General features: G+C 36.3%; 1 protein-coding gene across 1 annotated transcript in view; it reads right to left on the bottom strand.

Moving 5' to 3' along the window:
* PRSS12 (serine protease 12) overlaps nucleotides 1-20,752 on the bottom strand; it is a 74,820-nt gene that overhangs the window by 10,789 nt on the left and 43,279 nt on the right. Inside the window, exons 8-11 of the mRNA XM_035030333.1 lie at nucleotides 20,040-20,181; nucleotides 11,679-11,884; nucleotides 8,558-8,636; nucleotides 7,718-7,840 (exon numbers count right to left, since the gene is read on the bottom strand). Coding sequence (XP_034886224.1) covers nucleotides 7,718-7,840; nucleotides 8,558-8,636; nucleotides 11,679-11,884; nucleotides 20,040-20,181 — 550 coding nt within the window. The remainder of the gene's footprint in view (nucleotides 1-7,717; nucleotides 7,841-8,557; nucleotides 8,637-11,678; nucleotides 11,885-20,039; nucleotides 20,182-20,752) is intronic.

Consider the following 20,752-nt stretch of genomic DNA (forward strand, 5'->3'; position numbering starts at 1 on the left):
ATATCAAGGAATCTTTTATTTTTCCCAACATAAAAACTCTAGTTGAGCTTCTGTTACTTTGACAGACTTTATTATATTCAAAAATGCTTCTAAAACAAACATTTTAGGTTTGGCTGACACACCATCCAGTTGTTTGCTTTGCTGAAATGCCTTCAACTCCTCCTCAAATAAAAATTAGATGAAATTGCCAGACAAGCTTGAGCAAGAAAGGATCTGAAACACAGCAGTTTAGTAAAATCCAATGTCCCCATTTTTCTGAGATTTAGAGTTTAAGAACAAAAAATTACTGAAATTAAAAATAAAAGTTGGGGTGCCTGGGTAGCTCAGTTGTTAAGTGTCTGCCTTCGGCTCAGGTCATGGTCCCAGGGTCCTGGATCAAGCCCCGCATCGGGCTCCCTGCTCAGTGGGAAGCCTGCTTTTCCCTCTCCCACTCCCCCTGCTTGTGTTCCCTCTCCCACTGTCTCTGTCAAATAAATAAGTAAAAATCTTTAAAAATAAATAAATAAATAAAAATAAAATTTAATTCATATTGCAGGGTCTTATTCTTTATGTATGTTTCCTACATAGATTTCACATCTTCAGAAAGTCTTTTACATCAACCTCTACACATCTGCTACTACTAGAATCTGTTTTTTTGTGTTGTCTGGATGAAACTCAAAAAGTGATTGAAGTTGTTTGTGTAAATGGTTACAGTTGCTTAGAGAGAAGTGACCTTCTCCATAGAACCTTGCACTGTCATATATGTGTATGTGTGTGTGTGTGTGTATACACACGCACATTTATATATTGTGTGTGTGTTGTGTGTGTTCAGGAAATGGTTTTAGCATGATTGATGGTATTATGTATAGCACTAAAAGACCATGTTCCTAATGAACTCTACTAGATACTAGGTTATGATGAAGCATATGCTAAGCACCTGACACTTTGTGTTTTTAAAAAGAGACTCCAGGGCGCCTGGGTGGCTCATTTGGTTAAGCGACTGCCTTCGGCTCAGGTCATGATCCTGGAGTCCCTGGATCGAGTCCCGCATCGGGCTGCCTGCTCGGCAGGGAGTCTGCTTCTCCCTCTCCCACTCCCCCTGCTTGTGTTCCCTCTCTCGCTGTGTCTTTCTCTGTCAAATAAATAAATAAAATCTTTAAAAAAAATAAAATAAAATAAATAAAAAAAATAAAAAGAGACTCCACTATCTCTGTGGCTCATCTTTTTAATTACAAAGATTTAGACATTCCTGATTTCAGAGCAACAATCTCTGAAAATTTCCAGCTGCTATAAGTGTTTCTAGGCAAAAAATCAAAAAGATAAAATCAGGTAAAGCTATATTCTTGATCAAATCAAATTTGCAGTGCAGTAGAATTACAGAAAGAATCTTGTTTTGCATTCATTCTTTCTTCCAAAATGATGCTTGTTACCAGAATAAGCAACTAAAAGGAGTTAGTGTAATATTCATGAATTTTTCTCTCAATTATATTGCTGCACCACAATAGAGAGAGGGTCATTTCATGATACAGTTTAGAGTAGAAAATACCAAAAGCAAATAATTTATATTATGTAAGTTTATAGGGACTACAAAAAACTTGATTTATTCCAAGTTTCCACTTCAAAACGCCAACAGGATATTGCATTCCAAAGTCTGCATTGCAGTAACACTAGGAAAAATGTGAAAAATGAGATAGAAGGCCTACAAATGGTGATTCACCAATTACCTCAGTTACCCTAATTATGTTGGCATAAAAAAGTGTTTGGGACACAGCACATGTGAAAGTTACAAACAAATTAGAATTTGATGGAACTCTGTCAGCCTTACAATAAAGTACACATCATGTAAAGAGACTATATAAAATGAATATGACAGGATAGTGGATCTGAAGTAACTGCATTCTGATCTCAACCTCCCAGGCCATCATTCTTAGATTATTCTGACATGAGGATTATATAAAAGAATGACTATAAAGGCAAAACAAATAAACATAAAAAGCTGTCATCCTACAGTATAAAATAACACAGATGGTAATAGCACTGTATGCCTTATTCACAAATAGCTGTTCAAGAACACTGGCCTATATCATCACTGCAAGAATTAGGCACCAAGGAAGGCCTGATGAACAAGAAACCATTATAGAGCACATACAGAAGTCCAGTAGTTAAAGCAGTGGAGATATAAATAAAAAAAGGGAGTGAGAGCTAATTTCAAAATATGAAATTTAGGTCCACGACCAGTAGACCTTAAATTGGACTCCCAAGGAACACCTGGGTGGCTCAGCTGGTTAAGCATCCAATTCTTGGTTTCAGCTCAGGTTATGATCTCACAGTCCTGGGATCAAGCCCTGCATCAGGCTCTGCACTCAGCATGGTGTCTGCTTCAGATTCTCTCTCCCCCTCCCACTCACTCACTCTTTTTCTCTCTCAAATAAATAATATCTTTTAAAAAAATCATAAATTAGACTCCCAAGAAATCTATAAGGAAGATAACCTCTCAGAACCTGATGATCCTTCTTCTACAAGGCAGTCTCCCTGTAATTCCAAAGGAAATTGATTTTTGCAAATTTCAGAGTTTCTGATGATTAAAGGAGGGCTATTTTAACACAAAGTCCCTGAACCCAGAAAAAAACAAAATTGGGAGCTTATTCTGAATCACTAGTGAGTGACCTTAGCTTTTTAATAGGCTTACTGCAATAAAGATGTGAGCTGTAGCCTCCTTAGGCACTGTAAAAAAGGAAGTCTATGAAATCTGGTAAAGGTTACAGGCCAAGTCAGATGGATATAAAAGACATTTGCAAAACAATTATCTCCCTACACACATTAAAAGAATCTTGCATTATATCTACAGCACATCAAAATGCTGCATATCATAATCTGCTCCTCTGCTTTTCAATCAACTGTCTTTATCTTATACTGAGCAGATAAAGGGAAGAAATTCAGAAATGACATATGGAAGGAATTATCTGTTGATCTAGGTTTAAAATACCACCATCCTCTAAAGAGTCCAACATTCTTAAATAGATCCACTATCTGGCAACTGAGCCCCCCCACTTTCATCATGCAACAACCATTTAGGAATATCTCCTCTGTGCCAAGTAATATACTAGACACTCAGTTTATAAACAGAAGTGAGATGGTTACTGACTTTAAGCAGGAATCTAGAAGGAGCATGCCGGGGCAGAAATAATGACATGTAAACAAACAAACCCAAACATGTACTGAAAAGAAAAGAAAAAGAAAAAGACCTTCCAGGGAACCCAAAATTCAGATTAAAGTTTTCAACCTCAAGTAGAATTTTTGGGTAATTTCCCTACTTCAAAACTTTAATCCTTGAACCCTGAAGTCTATAACTTTTAACAGAGACCTGAAAGACAAGGTATCTTAATCAAGAGGAGGATAATCTAAACTGAACCTCCAGAGTTATTTTGCCCAAACTCTAAGCCCTAAGACAGGTTTCTCCAGGTTTTCTGTAATTTCCTACCTTCTTCTTCTCTGGTAGTCAGTGGATTAAAATCATCCTGAATTTCCTACTTTTGATAATAATAATCTCTGATTCCCTTTTTTTGAACCCCAACATAATAATAGCCAATATTTGTTTTGAATTTTACAGTTTATAAAATACTTTCAGATGCTTAGCAGATCATTTGTTCCTCACCATGGAATGTTACTGCCTTCATTTTACGGGTGGGAAAACTGAGGCTCCAACAGGCTAAATAATTTCCATCATTTCCACAAATTAAACAGTCAAAATTGGAGGAGAACTGTGACCTTGGTCTCAATGGCCAGATCCAAGTCTTTTGTTACACAGTACCAAGTCCTACTGATTTCAGTCACAGCGGCTCTACCTTCTTTCCCTCCTTTTCTACCTTATGTCTCTATTATAATAGCCTTGTAATCAGTCTCCCCCTAGTTCCAACCATAGTGAGTCTTAATCACTTGGTAACATGGACCAATTTGAGTCATTCGGAAGCATGTATGCAAAGACTTTTCATATAATTTGAAGCTCATTCAGAGACCCCTGGATTAATAATTTTGCTTTACCTCCTCAGATTTATCCTGTATATCTCCAAATGACTCATCTCCTAAAACTCTTAGATCACATTTCAAGGCTCAAAAACTTCAGTGGTTTCCCACCACCTAGTGAATGAAACAGAAATTCACTATCCTGGCATTCCAGGCCTTTCCTGATTCTCTACTGTTAAGTCTACTACCAGAACTCCAGATCACTATCTTAACTAATAACTGCCACTGTTCAAATATGTCTCATGTTTTTTCACCACTATGCTCTCAACTAGCATTATCCACCTTCAGCCTCTACCAGTACATGAATCCAACCTCTAAGCTTGAACACACTTCATAACAGAACTTACTCTTCCTCCCACATACAGCCCATTCATCTTTGAATGGTCCTAGTGTTAAAGAAATAAAAAATAAACAACTCTTTATGTTAAAAAGAAAATTATCTTTTCTCCCATTAACATCTGTGGTACCTGAAGCAACAGGTAACAAATCTAATCCAATTCCACAAAACCTCCCCTGTCTGTTTGCCTTCCTTGGTGTACCATGTCATTTTTTTCATGATGTGGCACCCAGAACTGAGCACAGTTCTCTCTGATAGTGACAATACTTTTGCCTCTGACAATAGCTTGAGCACAGAGTAGCAAGGCTCATCGCTGCTGTCTTGCTCCTTTCTGTCAGTGCTGCCCACAACTGATTAACTCTGTGGGCAACTGCATTACATCACTGACTTGTATGAAGGTTGCAGGACTCTAAAACTCATAAGGTCTTTTCACTTGTGCAACACTTAAGCCAAGTTTCCTGGAACTAAAGTCAGCGTTTGACTTCCTCCCTATTCCACATTGCTTGTTAGAATCAGCATATCAAGATCTTTTGCCATCATGGATCCTATCTCCAACATGTGTCCCCTCCCAAATCTCCTGGCATCCAAAAATATAATTAATTTACCATCGGGTGTCTTTTTCAGCTCAGCGATTAATATGTCAAATAGGACATGGATAAGTATCCTGTCAACTCCAATATATTCTTCCTCATCATCATTCTTCAAACATCCAGATCATACTCTATTTTACCCACCGGGCAAGTGGGTCTTTTTTTTTTTTTTTAAGATTTTATTCATTTATCTGTAAGCACAAGGAGGGGGAGCGGAAGGCAGAGGGAGAAGCAGACTCCCCACTGACTAGGGAGCCCGATGCAGAACTCGATCCCAGGACCCTGGGATCATGACCTGAGCTGAAGGCAGACGCTTAACCAACTGAGCCACCCAGGCGTCCCTATGTGGGTCTTAACCATTAGTGTTCATAAGAATCATCAGAGATGCTTGACAAAAATGCCAACTTCTGAGGCTTGGCTCCAAAGATTCAGTAGATCTGGAATAGAGGCCCAGGAATCTGGATTTTTAACAAGCTGAATGTATCTAATATTGTGGTAGAAAGACCACACTTTAAAAATGGTGCCCTGGGGTGCCTGGGTGGCTCAGTCAGTTAAGTGGTTAAGTGTCTAACTCTTGGTTTCAGCTCAGGTCATGATCTCAGGGTCGTGGGATCAAGCCCCACACCTCAGACTCTGCACTTGGCATACAACATAGTTGTGATAAATCATTGCATAAAGAATATAATGTTCAGTAAAAAGTGCTGGTAAACTAACTATCCATGAAAGTATAAAGTTAGGTTCCTTTCTCATACCATACATACAAAAAAAACTGTAAACAGATTAAAAACCTAAACATGACAGGCAAAATTGTAAATTTTCTTAGTGAAAAACTAAGATAATTTCTTCATCATGTAGGACGAGGAAAGTATTTTTAAATAAAATATAAAAATTTTTATCAAACTTAAAAAATTGACACACCTTAAACATATTAAAATTAAAATATCTTTATAAGAAAAAGATCTTAAACAAGTAACAGGACATACCCCTGATTGAGAAAAGTATTTGTAACACATAACAACATAGACTATGTACACAGAACAAATTTTTTAAATCAATTACAAAAAGAAAATCCAACAGAAAAATAAGCAAAGGATATAAACAAAGAATTCATGAAAGAGGAAGACACTAATCAGGGAAATGGAATTAAAAAGAAATCCAAAAAGTCTAAGACTGGCAAAAATTAAGACTATTGATAGTATCAAGTTGAGGTGGGAATTTGAGTAAAGAGGGACTTGCACTTTGCCAAGATATAAACGGATATAATTACTTTAGAAAGGAAATTGGTAGGGCCAAGTGAAATTGAAATGTGCCATACTCTAGCAAAATGCTCCCACATATATGTACCCAATGAAACACAGAATGGATATGTACTACTGCATTGTTTTTTCATAGTGAGAGAATGGAAACCACCCAACTCTCCATTAGTAGGGGAATAAATAAGCTGTGATGTAATCTTACAACAGGAGTTAAGATTCACATGGTAGATAAAGTGAACAAAATCTGTATGGATAAATTACAAATACACAGTGAAGCCTTATGATATCACATAAGGAAAAATATAAAACAAATTTTTGCTTGTTAGAATTTCTCAGGGGCACCTGGGTGGCTCAGATGGTTAAGCGTCTGCCTTCGGCTCAGGTCATGATCCCAGGGTTCTGGGATCGAGTCCCGCATCGGGCTCCCTGCTCCTTGGGAGCCTGCTTCTCCCTCTGCCTCTCTCTCTCTCTGTCTCTCATGAATAAATAAATAAAATCTTTAAAAAAAAAAAAAAAGAATTTCTCAGTGACATGTTACACATTTTACGTAAGACTTTATTATGACCATTTTCAAGTATGAAAAAGGTCTCTTTCAAGAGACTCCTGTACTCATCACCTTGCTTCATTAATTATCAATATTTTGCCAAGGATTGGTATACATTTTGAAATACTAAAGTTCACGCTGAGGAAATGGCCATGAGCCAGGCCCACAAAAGAGCACAGGACAAGAAGAAAGGAGATCCAGGTTCTAGTGCAGGCACTGCACCCATGAGCAGTGTGACTGTGGCATACTGATCTTCTCTGTGTGGCCTCCCCTCTGAATTGGGAAGACTTCAATTGGACTGATAAAATGGGACATGAGGAAATAATCAGGATGCAACCTGACTTTCTAGAAGGTGCAAACAGAGGAATTTAAAACGCACAAAAGGCACAAAACACCAAGAAGACCCAAAAGATCAAAAACAATAAAAATTGCACTCCCTATTCTTAGTGTTTATAACGAGATAATCTGAGGTCTCTTCTAGGTCTACTGGGATATGATTTCACCCCCAAGATATGTTCTTTTTTAAAAAAAAAAGATTTTATTTATTTATTTGACACAGAGAGAGAGCACAAGCAAAGGGAGAGGGAGAAACATGATCCCTGCTCCGCTGAGCAGGGAGCCCAATGCGGGGCTCACTCCCAGGACCCTGAGATCATGACCTGAGCCGAAGGCAGACGCTTAATGGACTGAGCCACCCAGGCGCCCTCTTCAGATATGTTCTTGAGGGAAGCACTAACATAGCTGCCTCCCCTCCCCAAACACATCTTCTCTGCTCCCTAGAGTTTGCTTTAGTACCGCAGGAGCTTCCTGAGGGCTCTCTTTGCTCCTGCCCTTACCTGCCCCACTTCCACAGTGCCGTTGGCACAGAAGGAAGACTGGTAGCCTGGCTCTGTCACCCCAGGTTTCCAGTACACTACAGAGAAGGAGGGCATCGGAAGAACTGGCAAGTAAGAGCCCAGCTGAGTCGTCTGGAAAGGGGGACACGTACCTCTTGAGGCAGTGTGCTGCTGTAAGGACCCAGCAGCTACTCAGGAGCGTGGCCCCACAAAGGAGCCTGCCATCTCCATGGGACGACTTTAGCCGGAGGGACACTTGCCAAGGCCAACCACCCCTAGGACGAAAGTAAGCCACTTCAGTCCATATACGGTAGAAAAAGCAAAGAAAAGCATCCCTTAAAACAATGACTCGGAAGGCGTGCAGGTGGAAGAAAAGCAGTGTAAAAGGGACCCTCGGAGGTAAAAATCCCTTGCAACTTTGAAAATGGTGCTCCTAGAACCCTGAGCAGGCCACATTGAAGATTTGCTCATCGGTATTTGTATGCATCCCCTCTATCTCTGACATTCGTGGAATCAAGTTGAGTCTTCTTTATACTTCATTGTTTGAAGCGTATTTTCTCTCCCCACTACCTCACCTAGGCAGCCTAAAGAAGTATTTAATAAGCAAAGTGCTGATTTTCCATGAGTAAATGCAACAAATAAAAAAAACTATATTAAAAGAGTCTAGTCCAAAACAAATATATTCTAAATTAAACGAATTGTGTAGTTATATATATTTTTTCAGACCTCCTGTTAAATTAGTTTCTGCCACATAACTTTTCAGCAACGTATCTATCTTATAAATCAGAAGGTAGCGATCTAAGAACATGGTCTATATAAAGTAAAGGTAGGTCAAAACAATGTGAAATTTTCCGTGTAATCTGTATTTAATTTAGAAAATTAAATAAGTAAAATAAATCCCTTACATAATAGTAGAAAAACCCCAATTTGTAACACTGTATGTATATAAATAATTCTGTAATATGGAAAATCTCCTCTGAAAGACCTTTTACCTTAAAGAATTTTTCCCACCAATGATCCGCTTCTGCCGACGGTGCAGTAATCTCAAACCACAAACAGACGAGAGGGATTCTGAAGCAGACAAGAGGTTATTAATCAGACTACCATATTGCTCATAGTGGGGTAAAGACACACGTGACACATTCTCCTGCTGCTTCCTTCTCTATTCCAAAATGTTTCTCTCCTCAAATTATAGGATACTTTTTCTTATAATAAAAATTAAAAGTCTCCTCAATTAACCAAGAATTCACAAGCAGGTCAGGAACTTGAGGAAGTTTCCCATATTCAGCTTGGACCCTGCCCAGTACATCATGCTGTAGGTACCTACATCTCCTCCTCTGCTGATTTCAGAGATTGTTTTGGATCCAGGAATGTTAAAGCAAGAGAACTGCAAAGGCGATACTGGTCTAAATTACTTGCTTTTCATACACAACATTGCCAAGCCATGTCTACAAAAATGTAACTTAAAGGAGCAAAGCATATTCCCAGAATAGGATTCTGATCTAAATTCACATTTACATTTACTCATATAGCACAGTAATTTATGGAAAGGGTTTACTAAGCAGTCTAAGAGGTATTTAAGGGGATACAGTCAAACTTCCCAAGATAACAGACTCGATCAAGAGCATAAAAAAAGAAAAATTAAAATATATGAAAAAGTGGTGTACAAAAGAAAATAAAAGTATGACTATTTCAAAAATAATTTTAGAAAGGAGGAGAATGTCTATAGGAGTATTTTGGTTCCTTGGTTAAGTATATGATATAAAGTATTGATAGATACTGTTTTTCTATCTGTGTAAGAAGAGAAGGCTGGGAATTGCACCAAGACCATGAAAATCTAGTCAACACTAATATTCTCCCATTATATTCAGGTAGAAGGGAGCTCAATAGGGAATCAGCACTAGTTATTTCTTCAGAAAGAGGTTCAAGAGGGCGCCTGGGTGGCTCAGTTGGTTAAGCGACTGCCTTTGGCTCAGGTCATGATCCCGGAGTCCCTGGATCGAGTCCGCATCAGGCTCCCTGCTCGGCAGGGAGTCTGCTTCTCCCTCTGACCCTCCCCCCTCTCATGTGCTCTCTCTCATTCTCTCTCTCACAAATAAATAAATAAAATCTTTAAAAAAAAAAAAAAGAAAGAAAGAGGTTCAACAATGTGTATACCAAGATCATTAATTTGCCAAATGATCTCAGAGGCATGCTAACTTTAATTCTCATCTCTTAGGATATGAGTCCTCTATATGACACAGCAAATTATAAGATATTAGAAAAACATGCCCTGAGTCAGTCAATATATATAATACCAAAATAAAGAATGATGCAATTAATATTGAGCAAGCAAAACTGAAAGTTTACATCATCCTGGGGAAAGGCACCAGGTTGCAAAAATGTAAAATCTATTTAAAGCTGTAAAATCCACTGTTCCAAAAAAAAAAAAAAAATTAGAAAGCAAAATGAAGTTCATTTATAAAAGGATCCCATCAGATGACCAATAACCAATGGCTTGAGTTTGAATCCCCTTATAGAAGTCATTAGGGAGGTGCGTGGGTGGGTCAGTTTGTTCATCGGGGGACTCTTGATTTTGACCCAAATTGGGCTCCGCACTCAGCGCCAAGTCTGCTTGTCCCTCTCCCTCCCCCACTTGTGGTCTCTCTACAGTATATAAATAAAATCTTTAAAAAAAAGAAAAACAAAAAGAAGTCACTAGGTCTTGAACTTCAATACAAAATCAATAGGTTAATAAGCCAGATTCAGTAATCCAGCTGGTCTAAGACAGAATCTTTTTATTTGAGGTATGGTAGCATTGGAACCATAGAAAGGTATCAAGTACGTGTTGCTACAACTCTAGGAATTTATAAAAACAAATGTATAAATAATGAAATAAATATGGTATTTCATACTTTAAAGTAGGTTTACATAGGAATATAGTAAAAACATTGTACAATTACTGAATTTTTATGTTTTTCTACTGCTTCAGAAATTTGACGTAATACAAAGAATTATATATTCAATTTTTAACCGTAGTTTAAATTATTGAAGGGAATTTAAAAGTTAAGGTATAATTAATACTTATATATAAGTATACTATTTAATAATATTAAATATATAATATGATTTGATAAGCTGGGAAGCTCCTCAGACAGTGAAGAATCATATTAACAGCATCCAATTTATTTTTGCATTGTCTTCAGCAATTAAAAGATGTTAGCAAATGAGAATGCTCAAATATAGACACCTAATTTTCAGAAAGTCCAGTGCATCAAAACTATGAACTTTCAATACACATAAAGAGGTGATTTTTCTTTTCATAAAATGTAACCATAGTTTTCTACAAAATAGCTACTTTTTTATTCACTTAAAACAGTAGTTGTTTCATTAAAGTTACTCTCAGCTTTCAAGGACCTTTCTAAGTATAAAACATCTATTACTGTATTATACTGGAAGATTATTTCTCATTTTCCTTAATGTTTTTAAATTTCAGAGAATAAACTCTACAAAAGATAATTTTCTTTTTGCAATTACTTTTAAATTTACCCTGGTTGTTTAAAATATTAGTAAGAGTGGAAGTTCCTTTCTGTGATTCATCTTTAAATTTTCATTTCTTGGGGAGTGCCTGGGTGGCGCAGTCAGTTAAGCCTCTCACTCTTGATTTCGGTTCAGGTCATGATCTCAGGGTGGTTAGGATCGAGCCCGACATTGGTCTCCACACTGAGCATGGAGCCTGCTTGAGATTCTCTCTCTCCCTCTGCCTCTCCCCACCCTCACCCCCTTTAAAAAAATTCATTTTTTCTTTCTTTTTATGAAGTAAATGTCAATTCTAAGTCTTCAAGGATACCAACAAGATTGACAGTTTTATTACATCCAGAGAAAGAATGGTACAGAAACGGCTGAGAATGTCAAAAGGGCATGATGCCAAATCCTGTAAATCCACTCCTGTACCTGAACTCTGCTGCCCATGTAAGCCCCATCCAGTCAAGTTTGTCAGGAACCACTGCCTCTCAACATGAACGCAGATTATATAGAGTCTTATGGAAGGAGATTTTTGTCATCAAAGTACTGCTTATACTAATGAAGTGAAAATTACTCTTTGACTTGTATAGGCCCCAGTAGATAACTTACCTTTGTTACTGTTACCTATTGCCTTCTTGCTAAAATAATCACAAATGACTCCTGCATCTTCACTGTGGCGACAGTTATGTCTCCCAATATCTTGTTTGATGCAGTCAGCCAGGGACCTCTCGTTTCCTGTGCACTTCACATTGTCCACGTGGATGGGTCCTTTTCCTTCCCCAAAATAAGCCATGGTTCTTGCTCTGGCAGGGCCCCTGGGAACAGAGCATTCTTGAGGATGTGGAGAACCAGACGATCGTACATTTGAATACATCACGACAGTCTCATCGATTAACTCTTAAATATTAAAATTTGCATCTATGTGTGCTAAAAAATATTTACTTCATGACTCTGTCAAAAAAAAAAAGCTTAAAAGAGGTAATAACTCTACTTTCTCTGCCTTCCTACCCCAGAGCTTCCTTATTGCATCAGTTAGTTTGCCTCTCATTTAGCTTCTGTTGAGAAAGTTACATTTAATTGCATGTCAGAAATTCATGATAGTCTTAAACTCTAGTTTAAGCAGGAAAAAAATCATCTCAAAGTGTTCTTATAGAGCATAACACTATTTTAAAGTTGGTTAAAACTGCCAACGAAATTATGAGGTTAAATAATAGCCTAGGGAGCTAAAAATTTCAAAGCCTACTTTAGAAGTAAAAAAAGTCTAATTTTTAACAGAGAAAGACAAAACCCAGGATCACAAATAGAAGGAAGACTTATTTTGGTATGTTTGTTGTTGTTGTTTGTTTTTAATTACACAGTACTTCTTTTTAAATATCCAAATACAAAAGCTTTTTTAATGAAGTATTTCAAACTAATGGCCATATTCAAAACTCAATTCCTGATAAATTAATGGCAAAGTTTTAAATTCTGAATTACAGGGAAATTATCCTTATAACCTCAAGTTAGGGAAAGACTTATTAAACAAGACATAGATGATATACTTTAAAATTAAAGGACTAATAAACTCAATAAGAATTAAGAACGCTACTTCACTAAAAACCACCCTAAGGAAAGGTAAAAGATAAAAGGTTGATGCATATATTTGTAATACATACTTATAAATATATTTGTTGGTGAATACATCCAATAGAGGGGACTATCATACAAAAAAAAAAAAAGAATTCTCAAAATTCATTAAATTTTTTTTAAAAAAAAACCTAACAACCCAAGAGAAAAACAGGCAAAAGACAGGTTTTAAATTAAAAGAAACTGACTCATTAAAAATGACAATTTGGACCAGATTTCTCACATCAAAATATATTCTACTTAACTAAGATAAAGTTATTATAATTTCCTTATACTTATGCAGGAATTCTAGCAAAGTCATTTATTGATATGAATTCTCTGAGAAATTCATTTGAATGACTCCCTTCAGTGATGAGACCTGGCCTCACATGCTTATGGTTGGCAGCTCATTTACTTCAAAACTGGTACAGCTAACTAGTAACTGCTACTCTGAAATAAATTGCAAATAAAAATAAGATATAACCCATTATAAATTTTTACAGTCATGGAAGACCCCTGCGCCCAAACAGATGACTCTTAATGGTACTCTTAGAGTAAATCTTTTTTAATATGAAACCTATGTATTAATTATAGAAGTAATAAATGCTTATTGTATCAAATTTACAAAATAAAAGTATAAAAAATACTTTTTTCTACTCAACAACACACTGCTAGCATTTGGGTATATTCCCTTCCTGTACATATTTATGGGGAAAATACTAACTATAATTTTTACTAGTTAAAAAAAATTCATTGTACACATTAGTGGATCTCAAATTTCAGAGTACTTAAAAGGCCACTTGGGTTGATTCTGAGTTGAGTGTGTCACCAGCGGGACTTAGCAATCTATTTTTTTAATAAGCCGTACATGATTCCTATTCAGGAAGTTCTGCATCAAACTTTAACATAGGGGCTCCTGGGTGGCTCAGTCCAGTAAGTGCCTGACTCTTGATTTCAGTTCATGATCTCAGGGTCCTGAGATCGAGCCCCGCCTCAGACTCTGCACTCATCATGGAGTCTTCTTGAGATTCTCTCTCCCTCTGCCTCTGCATAAGCCCCCACCGCCCCACACATGCACGCTCGCATGCTCGCTCGCTCTCTCTCAAAATAAATAAAATCTCCTTAAAAGAAAAACTTTAACATAGAAAAATTAGAGTTTTTTTTTTCCCTACTGCTGCACATTTACTTTTAAAATTCAAGGCTTTTTACAATTATAGATATACAGTTAAATACAAGTCTTTGTGGATAGCTTAGATTTCTTTCCAGAAGTAGAATTTTTGTTCAACAGGTATAAACATTTTTTTAAGGTTCTGGATATATATTGCCGAATACAGGGCAAGTCTTTGGAAAGCAAATACATATAATTAAAATATGATTATTTAAAGAACAGAGTTTTTTCTGTTTTATTTTGTGTATCATTTTTCTGTCTGGAATTTTTTCCATTTAGTGTTAGTAAAGGATCTAGCTTGATTTTTGTCCCTAAGTTTATTGTCCTAATAACCTTTCCTACTGATTTGAAAGGCTTTTTAATTTAATTATTTATCATAATTACATGTACATAAGCCATTTCCTGGTCCCCAACCTTGGCAGCACATTTAAATTACCTCTGGAAACTTTTAAAATATAGCAAAACCTGAACCCACCTAACGTCAATTAAAGTAGAATCCACAGGAATGGGGCTGGGCGTGGGTAATATTTTTTTTTAACTCTCAGCGTTATTTTAATTGTACAACCAAGGTTGCTAACCCCTGGTGCAGTTAGTGCCATTGACTTCTTGCCTGTTCCTGTGCCAATACCACAGGGATGTGATTTCAGATGACCCCAGAAATCAAGTCTCTCTCCCCACCCCCCCCAAATACACCAAGAAAAATAAAAGATTTTTATGAGGCCAGCATTTAATGGATAGATTAATTTCTATTTTGTCTTCCCACTCAGCATTGTGGTGTTTTATTTATTAGCTCTTCTACCTTTAGTAAAGATTTACTTTTTTTCACATAGGTCTCAATTCTTGTGATTACTCCTAGTCATTTCTTTGTTTGGTTTTTTTGTTTGTTTGTGTTTGTACCACCTAAATAATACTTTTTTCTTTTTATTTTTTACCTAGCTTATAGGAGCTATTACCTTTTAAACATATTTATATTTACATGATTACATAAATCAACACTAGTTCTAGTGTCTTTCCCATCGATTCTCTTGTGTTATTGAGGTGGAATACCTTATTATCCATGTAACAATTCTGACTTCCTTTTCAATACTGATAGCTCAATGCTTAATGATAGTTGGATCTTCAGACAGTACCGAGTCAATGCAGTAATAGCAGGCACCCTTGTTTTGTTCCTATTTGATGACTATGATATAAAGCTAAGGTATTCTAAGCTTCCTAATAGATATAAGGAAGGAATGATGATTTTTAAAATATAACTTTACACCATTACTAACTGATCATATTTATTTTCATTTATAGATGACACACTGGAATACATTAATTGAATATCTCACTATGAACCATTCTTTTATTCTTGCAATAGACTCCCATTTGTTTAAATTTGTTTAAATACACCATTCAATTAAATTTGCTAATATTTTATTTAAATTTTTGTATGTAGCTTCATTAGACGGGGTATAGTTTTCTGTGTGTGTGTGTGTGTGTGTACTTAGACTGTCTAGTCTTGAAATCAATTTATATTAGCCTCATTAAATGAATGAAAAGATCTTCATCTTTTTCTCACTCTGAAACAATTTATATAACTTGGGACTTATCTGAATTGAAGATTGGTGAAAACTCTTGAGCAAAAAAATCAGTCATTTCTTCCATGATCATTAATCTTTTTGAAAGGTTTTCTATCAATTTTCATAATTATATTTTTGTTGAAAATGTGGTTTCCCAGATAATTGTCCATTTCATCTAGATTTCCAAATTTATTAGCTAAAAGTAATTCACAGTACTCTTCTACAATTTTTTTAATTTTTGTGTATCTGTGCTCATATTCCTTTTCTTTCCTCCAATGTTTACTTGTATTCTCTCTCCTTTTTCTGAGTCACAATTGCCACAGATTACTTATTTTAGTAATCATTTTTTAAAAGATTTTATTTATTTATTTGAGAGAGAGAGCATGAGCAAGGGATGAGGCACAGGGAGAGTGAGAAGCAGGCTCCCCGGTGAGCCGGGAGCCTGACATGGGCCTGGATCCCAGGACCCTGAGATCATGACCTGAGCCCAAGGTAGATGCCTAACCAACTGAGCCACCCAGGCACCCCTTTAGTAATCATTTTTAAAAATAGCAATAATTGCTGATAATATGGATGTGTAATGTAATGCAATTTGAAATTCAAATAGGCATAATTCAAAGAAAATAAAAAATAACATTCTGAAGTTAAAATCCCAGGTGATTCCCATGAGTTTGGGAAGTGAGGATGAGTGGAGGTAAAAAGTAAAAAATAGTATGCTAAATGTTTTGATATTTTTCAGCAAGGGAAACTTACAGATAATAATTTTTGAAATTGGTAAGAAAATATGCCAGTATGTTTGCTAAAAATTTAAAGACAACTTCTAGTAAAACAATAAGAATGCTGAATGTCCAACCACTAGAGAAAGAATGACAATAGAAAATTGGGTTGCTTGCAAATAAAAAAACAGAAGGTTACACAAAGAACAGACAAAAAAGCATGATAAATACCATAGAAGTAGATGACAGGCAGAAGTAAACATAGAAAACAAAATCAGACTCATTAAATAAAACAAAGGATGATTTCTTAGAAATTTATCAATTTACACACTAAAAGAATGTACCATTTTAGATACATCGACAGAAATTAGAGAACATTTAAACTAATAAAAGTGCATGATTAAATAAAGACACTCTCAACAATATAGTGGAGTCTAAAAAAATTTCCTGGGACTTTTTTTTTAACAGTTAAGGACTGTGTCATCTTTAGAAAAAGGGGAAGAGAATTCCCACTGGGCTATAGGCATGCAGTAATTCATAGCAGACAATTTCAAAGAGACAATAGACTACAGTACATTAGTTAGTCTTTAAACTGGGTGTTCAGTGCTCCTGGGAGTAGAGGATGACTTTCTCGGGGCTATATGGGCTTTAAAGGAAACAGTATTCAGATCCTCAAATTACATGTGTATTCTCACCTAAAACTGGTCTTGCTGAAATCAAAATCAACTTCTCTTTCAGAATTTTCCTTCTCCTACTACACAAAAGAAAGACGTATTTTTTACTCATCCCAAATCCTACCACGATGCATTGCTCCAAGATTTAAAAGCCTCTCAAGTGGACAAAAGAACAGTTCAAAATATATGATAGCAAGAAGCCTCCTTTAACCAAGCACCATAAACCCAGCCCATCAATCTAAGTTAGAAATGGGAGCTTTAGTCAGCTTTTATTTCCTATATTTAATAATTATTTCTCAAATTTCTGTTTTTGTTGTCTTTAATCAGTTGTGTACTAGAAATCATAAAATCCAGAGAGGAACCTGTCAGAAGGATTAATTTCTCTCTTGCTCTCTCCATGTGTGTCCACCCACATACACATACACACACATACTTACTTAAGTGTATATATATATATAATATATATTACATATATATGTATATACCCATATATACACATTTTTTTAAAGCATAATAACATTAGGATTCTGTGAAGAAGGAAAATTTTAAATACAATTTCAAGGAGAAAAAGGAACTATATAAAATTTCTGAAGGTCAAAGAAGAGCATTTTCCTGTATTTTTTTTTTAAGATTTTATTTATTTATTTGACAGAGAGAGACACAGCAAAAGAGGGAACACAAGCAGGGGGAGTGGGAGAGGGAGAAGCAGGCTTCCTGCGGAGCAGGCAGCCCAGTGCGGGGCTCGATCCCAGGACCCTGGAATCATGACCCGAGCCCAAGGCAGATGCCTAACCACTGAGCCACCCAGGGACCTCTCCTGTATCTTTTAAATAGATGACAGAGAGCATCAAGTCACTATGATACTGATATTCCATTGGATTATAATTTAGAGTGATATAACAGTTCTACTTTTAAATGTCATACACAAATATGCAAGAAATTAAATCCTTTGCATCAATTTAATTGTAAGATAAAAACTAGATATACTTAATTTTAGGTCTCTAATAACTCAGTAGGAACACACTATTTTGTAGATTCTTTTAAGGGATACTACAATAAATATGCAGTTCAATAACAATGTCATCTTGAAAACATATGCTAATGGATTCAAAAAAGTTCAAATAGAATGGAATTTCCATCACAGTTATTTAGTCTATCTTAACAAGTGTAACTGATAGCAACACATTCTCTCTCAGCCCTCTAAAAATAATATGCTCCTATGCTAGACTTTGTCAGATATTATGTAACATGTAATACATAATTAAATAATGCCTTTTACTTTCTGTTTACTCTAAGCATATCCTACATTAGTTACCACTCATGTTTCCTGGGTTTTATTACTTCATTTTTGTTTCTCCCATTGTGGAAATGCTTTCTAATGCTACTTTGATTCTCTGTATTTCCAAGGATGAAGCCTCACATATAATATAGCTGACTGGGGGACAGATCTCTGGAACTCCTATTAATAAGACCCAAACCTTTTGATAGCTTAAAAGTTTTCTGGATTGGTTTCTACAAACAAATGCCTTATTAAAGATTTTTAACAATTCAAAGTAGACCTAGGGGAAAAACATCTACTCATGTTCTTACATGAAATCCATTTCCCCTAGTGGGAAATTATAAAAACATTTAAGTATGTTTAGATTGAACAAATATCCAAATGATTCTCATGTAAATATTTTTAGATGGTAAATTACAGATTGTGCACTAGAAGATGATTATCCAATTTGTTATAATAACATTAAATTACTGATTTACTTAAGAGACTTTTTTTTTTAAGATTTTATTTATTTATTTGTCAGAGAGAGCACAAGCAGAGGGAGAAGCAGGCCTCCCGCAGAGCAGGGAGCCCGACGCGGGGCTCCATCCCAGGACCCTGAGCCGACGGAAGACGCTTAACGACTGAGCCACTAAGGCACCCCTAAAGATATATTTTAAAATCCAAACCAATATTAGTAACTATTACGAGCTCGTCAATTTATGCATATTCGTTTAAATTGCATAATCTCTAAACTGTAACATGTTCCATATATTTGCAGCTAACAAATCAATACTCACAGTGTTTTCATAGTCATTTGCAGACATGTCAAAGCCTCAAAACATGTGCATTGCCCAGTTGAGGTCTCACAAGAAGATAATCTGCTTATTTATTTCAGCTCTCAAACTGAAACAAGAGTCCTTTTCCCAGTCTGTTTGGTGCCATGTTTTTCCACATTAACTCGTGCCTCAATGAAGCCTATCTACCACCTTATTTTCTCCAGAAAGCACATCACGGCCTTCTTGCACTCAGGAATGCTGGATAGCCCTTGAGCACTGTGTGTCACCGGCATTTAAATAGTGAAATCATCGGGGTGCCTGGGTGGCTCAGTCGTTAAGCGTCTGCCTTCGGCTCAGGTCATGATCCCAGGGTTCTGGGATTGAGCCCCGCATCGGGCTCCCTGCTCGGCGGGAAGCCTGCTTCTCCCTCTCCCGCTCCCCCTGCTTGTGTTCCTGCTCTCGCTATCTCGCTCTCTGTCAAATAAATAAAATCTTTAAAATAAATAAATAAATAGTGAAATCATCAATTTTTAAGCCGAAAAATTTAAAAAAAAAAGATACTAACAGACCAAAATGTTCAACTCTTTGCAAGTTTGAAAGCTAAAAGAAGAAGGCAGAGCATCCCCTTGTTCAACCTTAACTCTAGAAGTGATGGCTCAGTATTTGCTAATACAGTGACTTTAGAGAGTGTAACTACTGTGAATAAGGAGAACCAACCCCAATTTCAATAATTCCAGAGTCTCTTAGAAAGGCTACAGTGTTGAAACCTAACTCACAGAGAAAAGATTACCACCTGTGCCTGATACAAGCAGTATTATAAATAGTCAAGAATTATTAGACCATTTGCTATTAGATAAAAGCTCCATTTTTTTTTTTTTTTTTTTTTTTGAGTAAGCTCTAGGCCCAGCATGGGGCTTGAATTGGGGACCCTGAGATCAGGAGTTGCATGCTCTCCCAACTGAGCCAGCCATGTGCCCCAAAAGCTGTATTTCTTATGTAACAGTGTATATTGCTTTTGGGAAAATAGAAAAATTTAAGTAGACTCTCCTTAGTATTTCTTAATAATTTGGAATCAAGCCAGCATGCTGCCAGTATTTCCAATTGATTCACAGAAATTATTTTTAGGTAAGAAATAATTCATTAGAACAAACCTAAAAAGTCAGAAATGCTCATCAAGTAACCAACCCAAATAATTCAGTTTTTCTTACTTGTAGCCAAGCTGACGACAGATCACAGTTGCATCCTTATCAGTCCAGCCATCATCACAAATGGTTCCCCACTGGCCATTGATGAACACCTCCACTCGTCCTTCCTTCTTATTTTCTCCATCCATCAGTCTGATAGGAAAACCTAAGTCATGATTTGAAAGTATTAGAAAAGCCAAAACAGAAAACTGATTTTAAAGTATGAGAGACTTTATAAAATACAATTCATTTCTGTATCAACTATAAAATCAGCTGGGTAATACAAGAGAGAGTGAGAGAAAAGAGGTATTAATAAAAAACTGTATCCACTTTTGCAATATCTTTTGAAGCCTTGGGGTCAGAGTACTCACTTGCTTAACTATGAATGCCCAGCACTTGGAACAGTGCCTCACATACAGAGGACATGCAGTAGCTGTTTGATGAATGAATGAATGAATGATGAATGAATGATTAGCACTGCAAAATTGTGAATGGTCTTATTTTATTACCATTAACTTCTAAATAGTAAAAGATATTTCCTTAGAGTTGTTTTTGTTTCACATCTGCTCATTTATCCTTGAACATAGCTAGAAATTTATACTCCAAAGCTGAGATTTCTTGGCATTCATGGATAACTTGAATGTGTAGGGGAAAAAAAAGAAAGGAAGGCAGCTAACAAGGACAATTTACATTTCAGCCTTCCTATTTACTCCAAAAGAAGGGCTTAAGGTATAAAA

The sequence above is a fragment of the Mirounga leonina genome, unplaced genomic scaffold, assembly GCF_011800145.1.
Source record: "Mirounga leonina isolate KUSES-001 unplaced genomic scaffold, KU_Mleo_1.0 Mir_357, whole genome shotgun sequence".
NCBI classification, from domain to species: Eukaryota; Metazoa; Chordata; class Mammalia; order Carnivora; family Phocidae; genus Mirounga; species Mirounga leonina.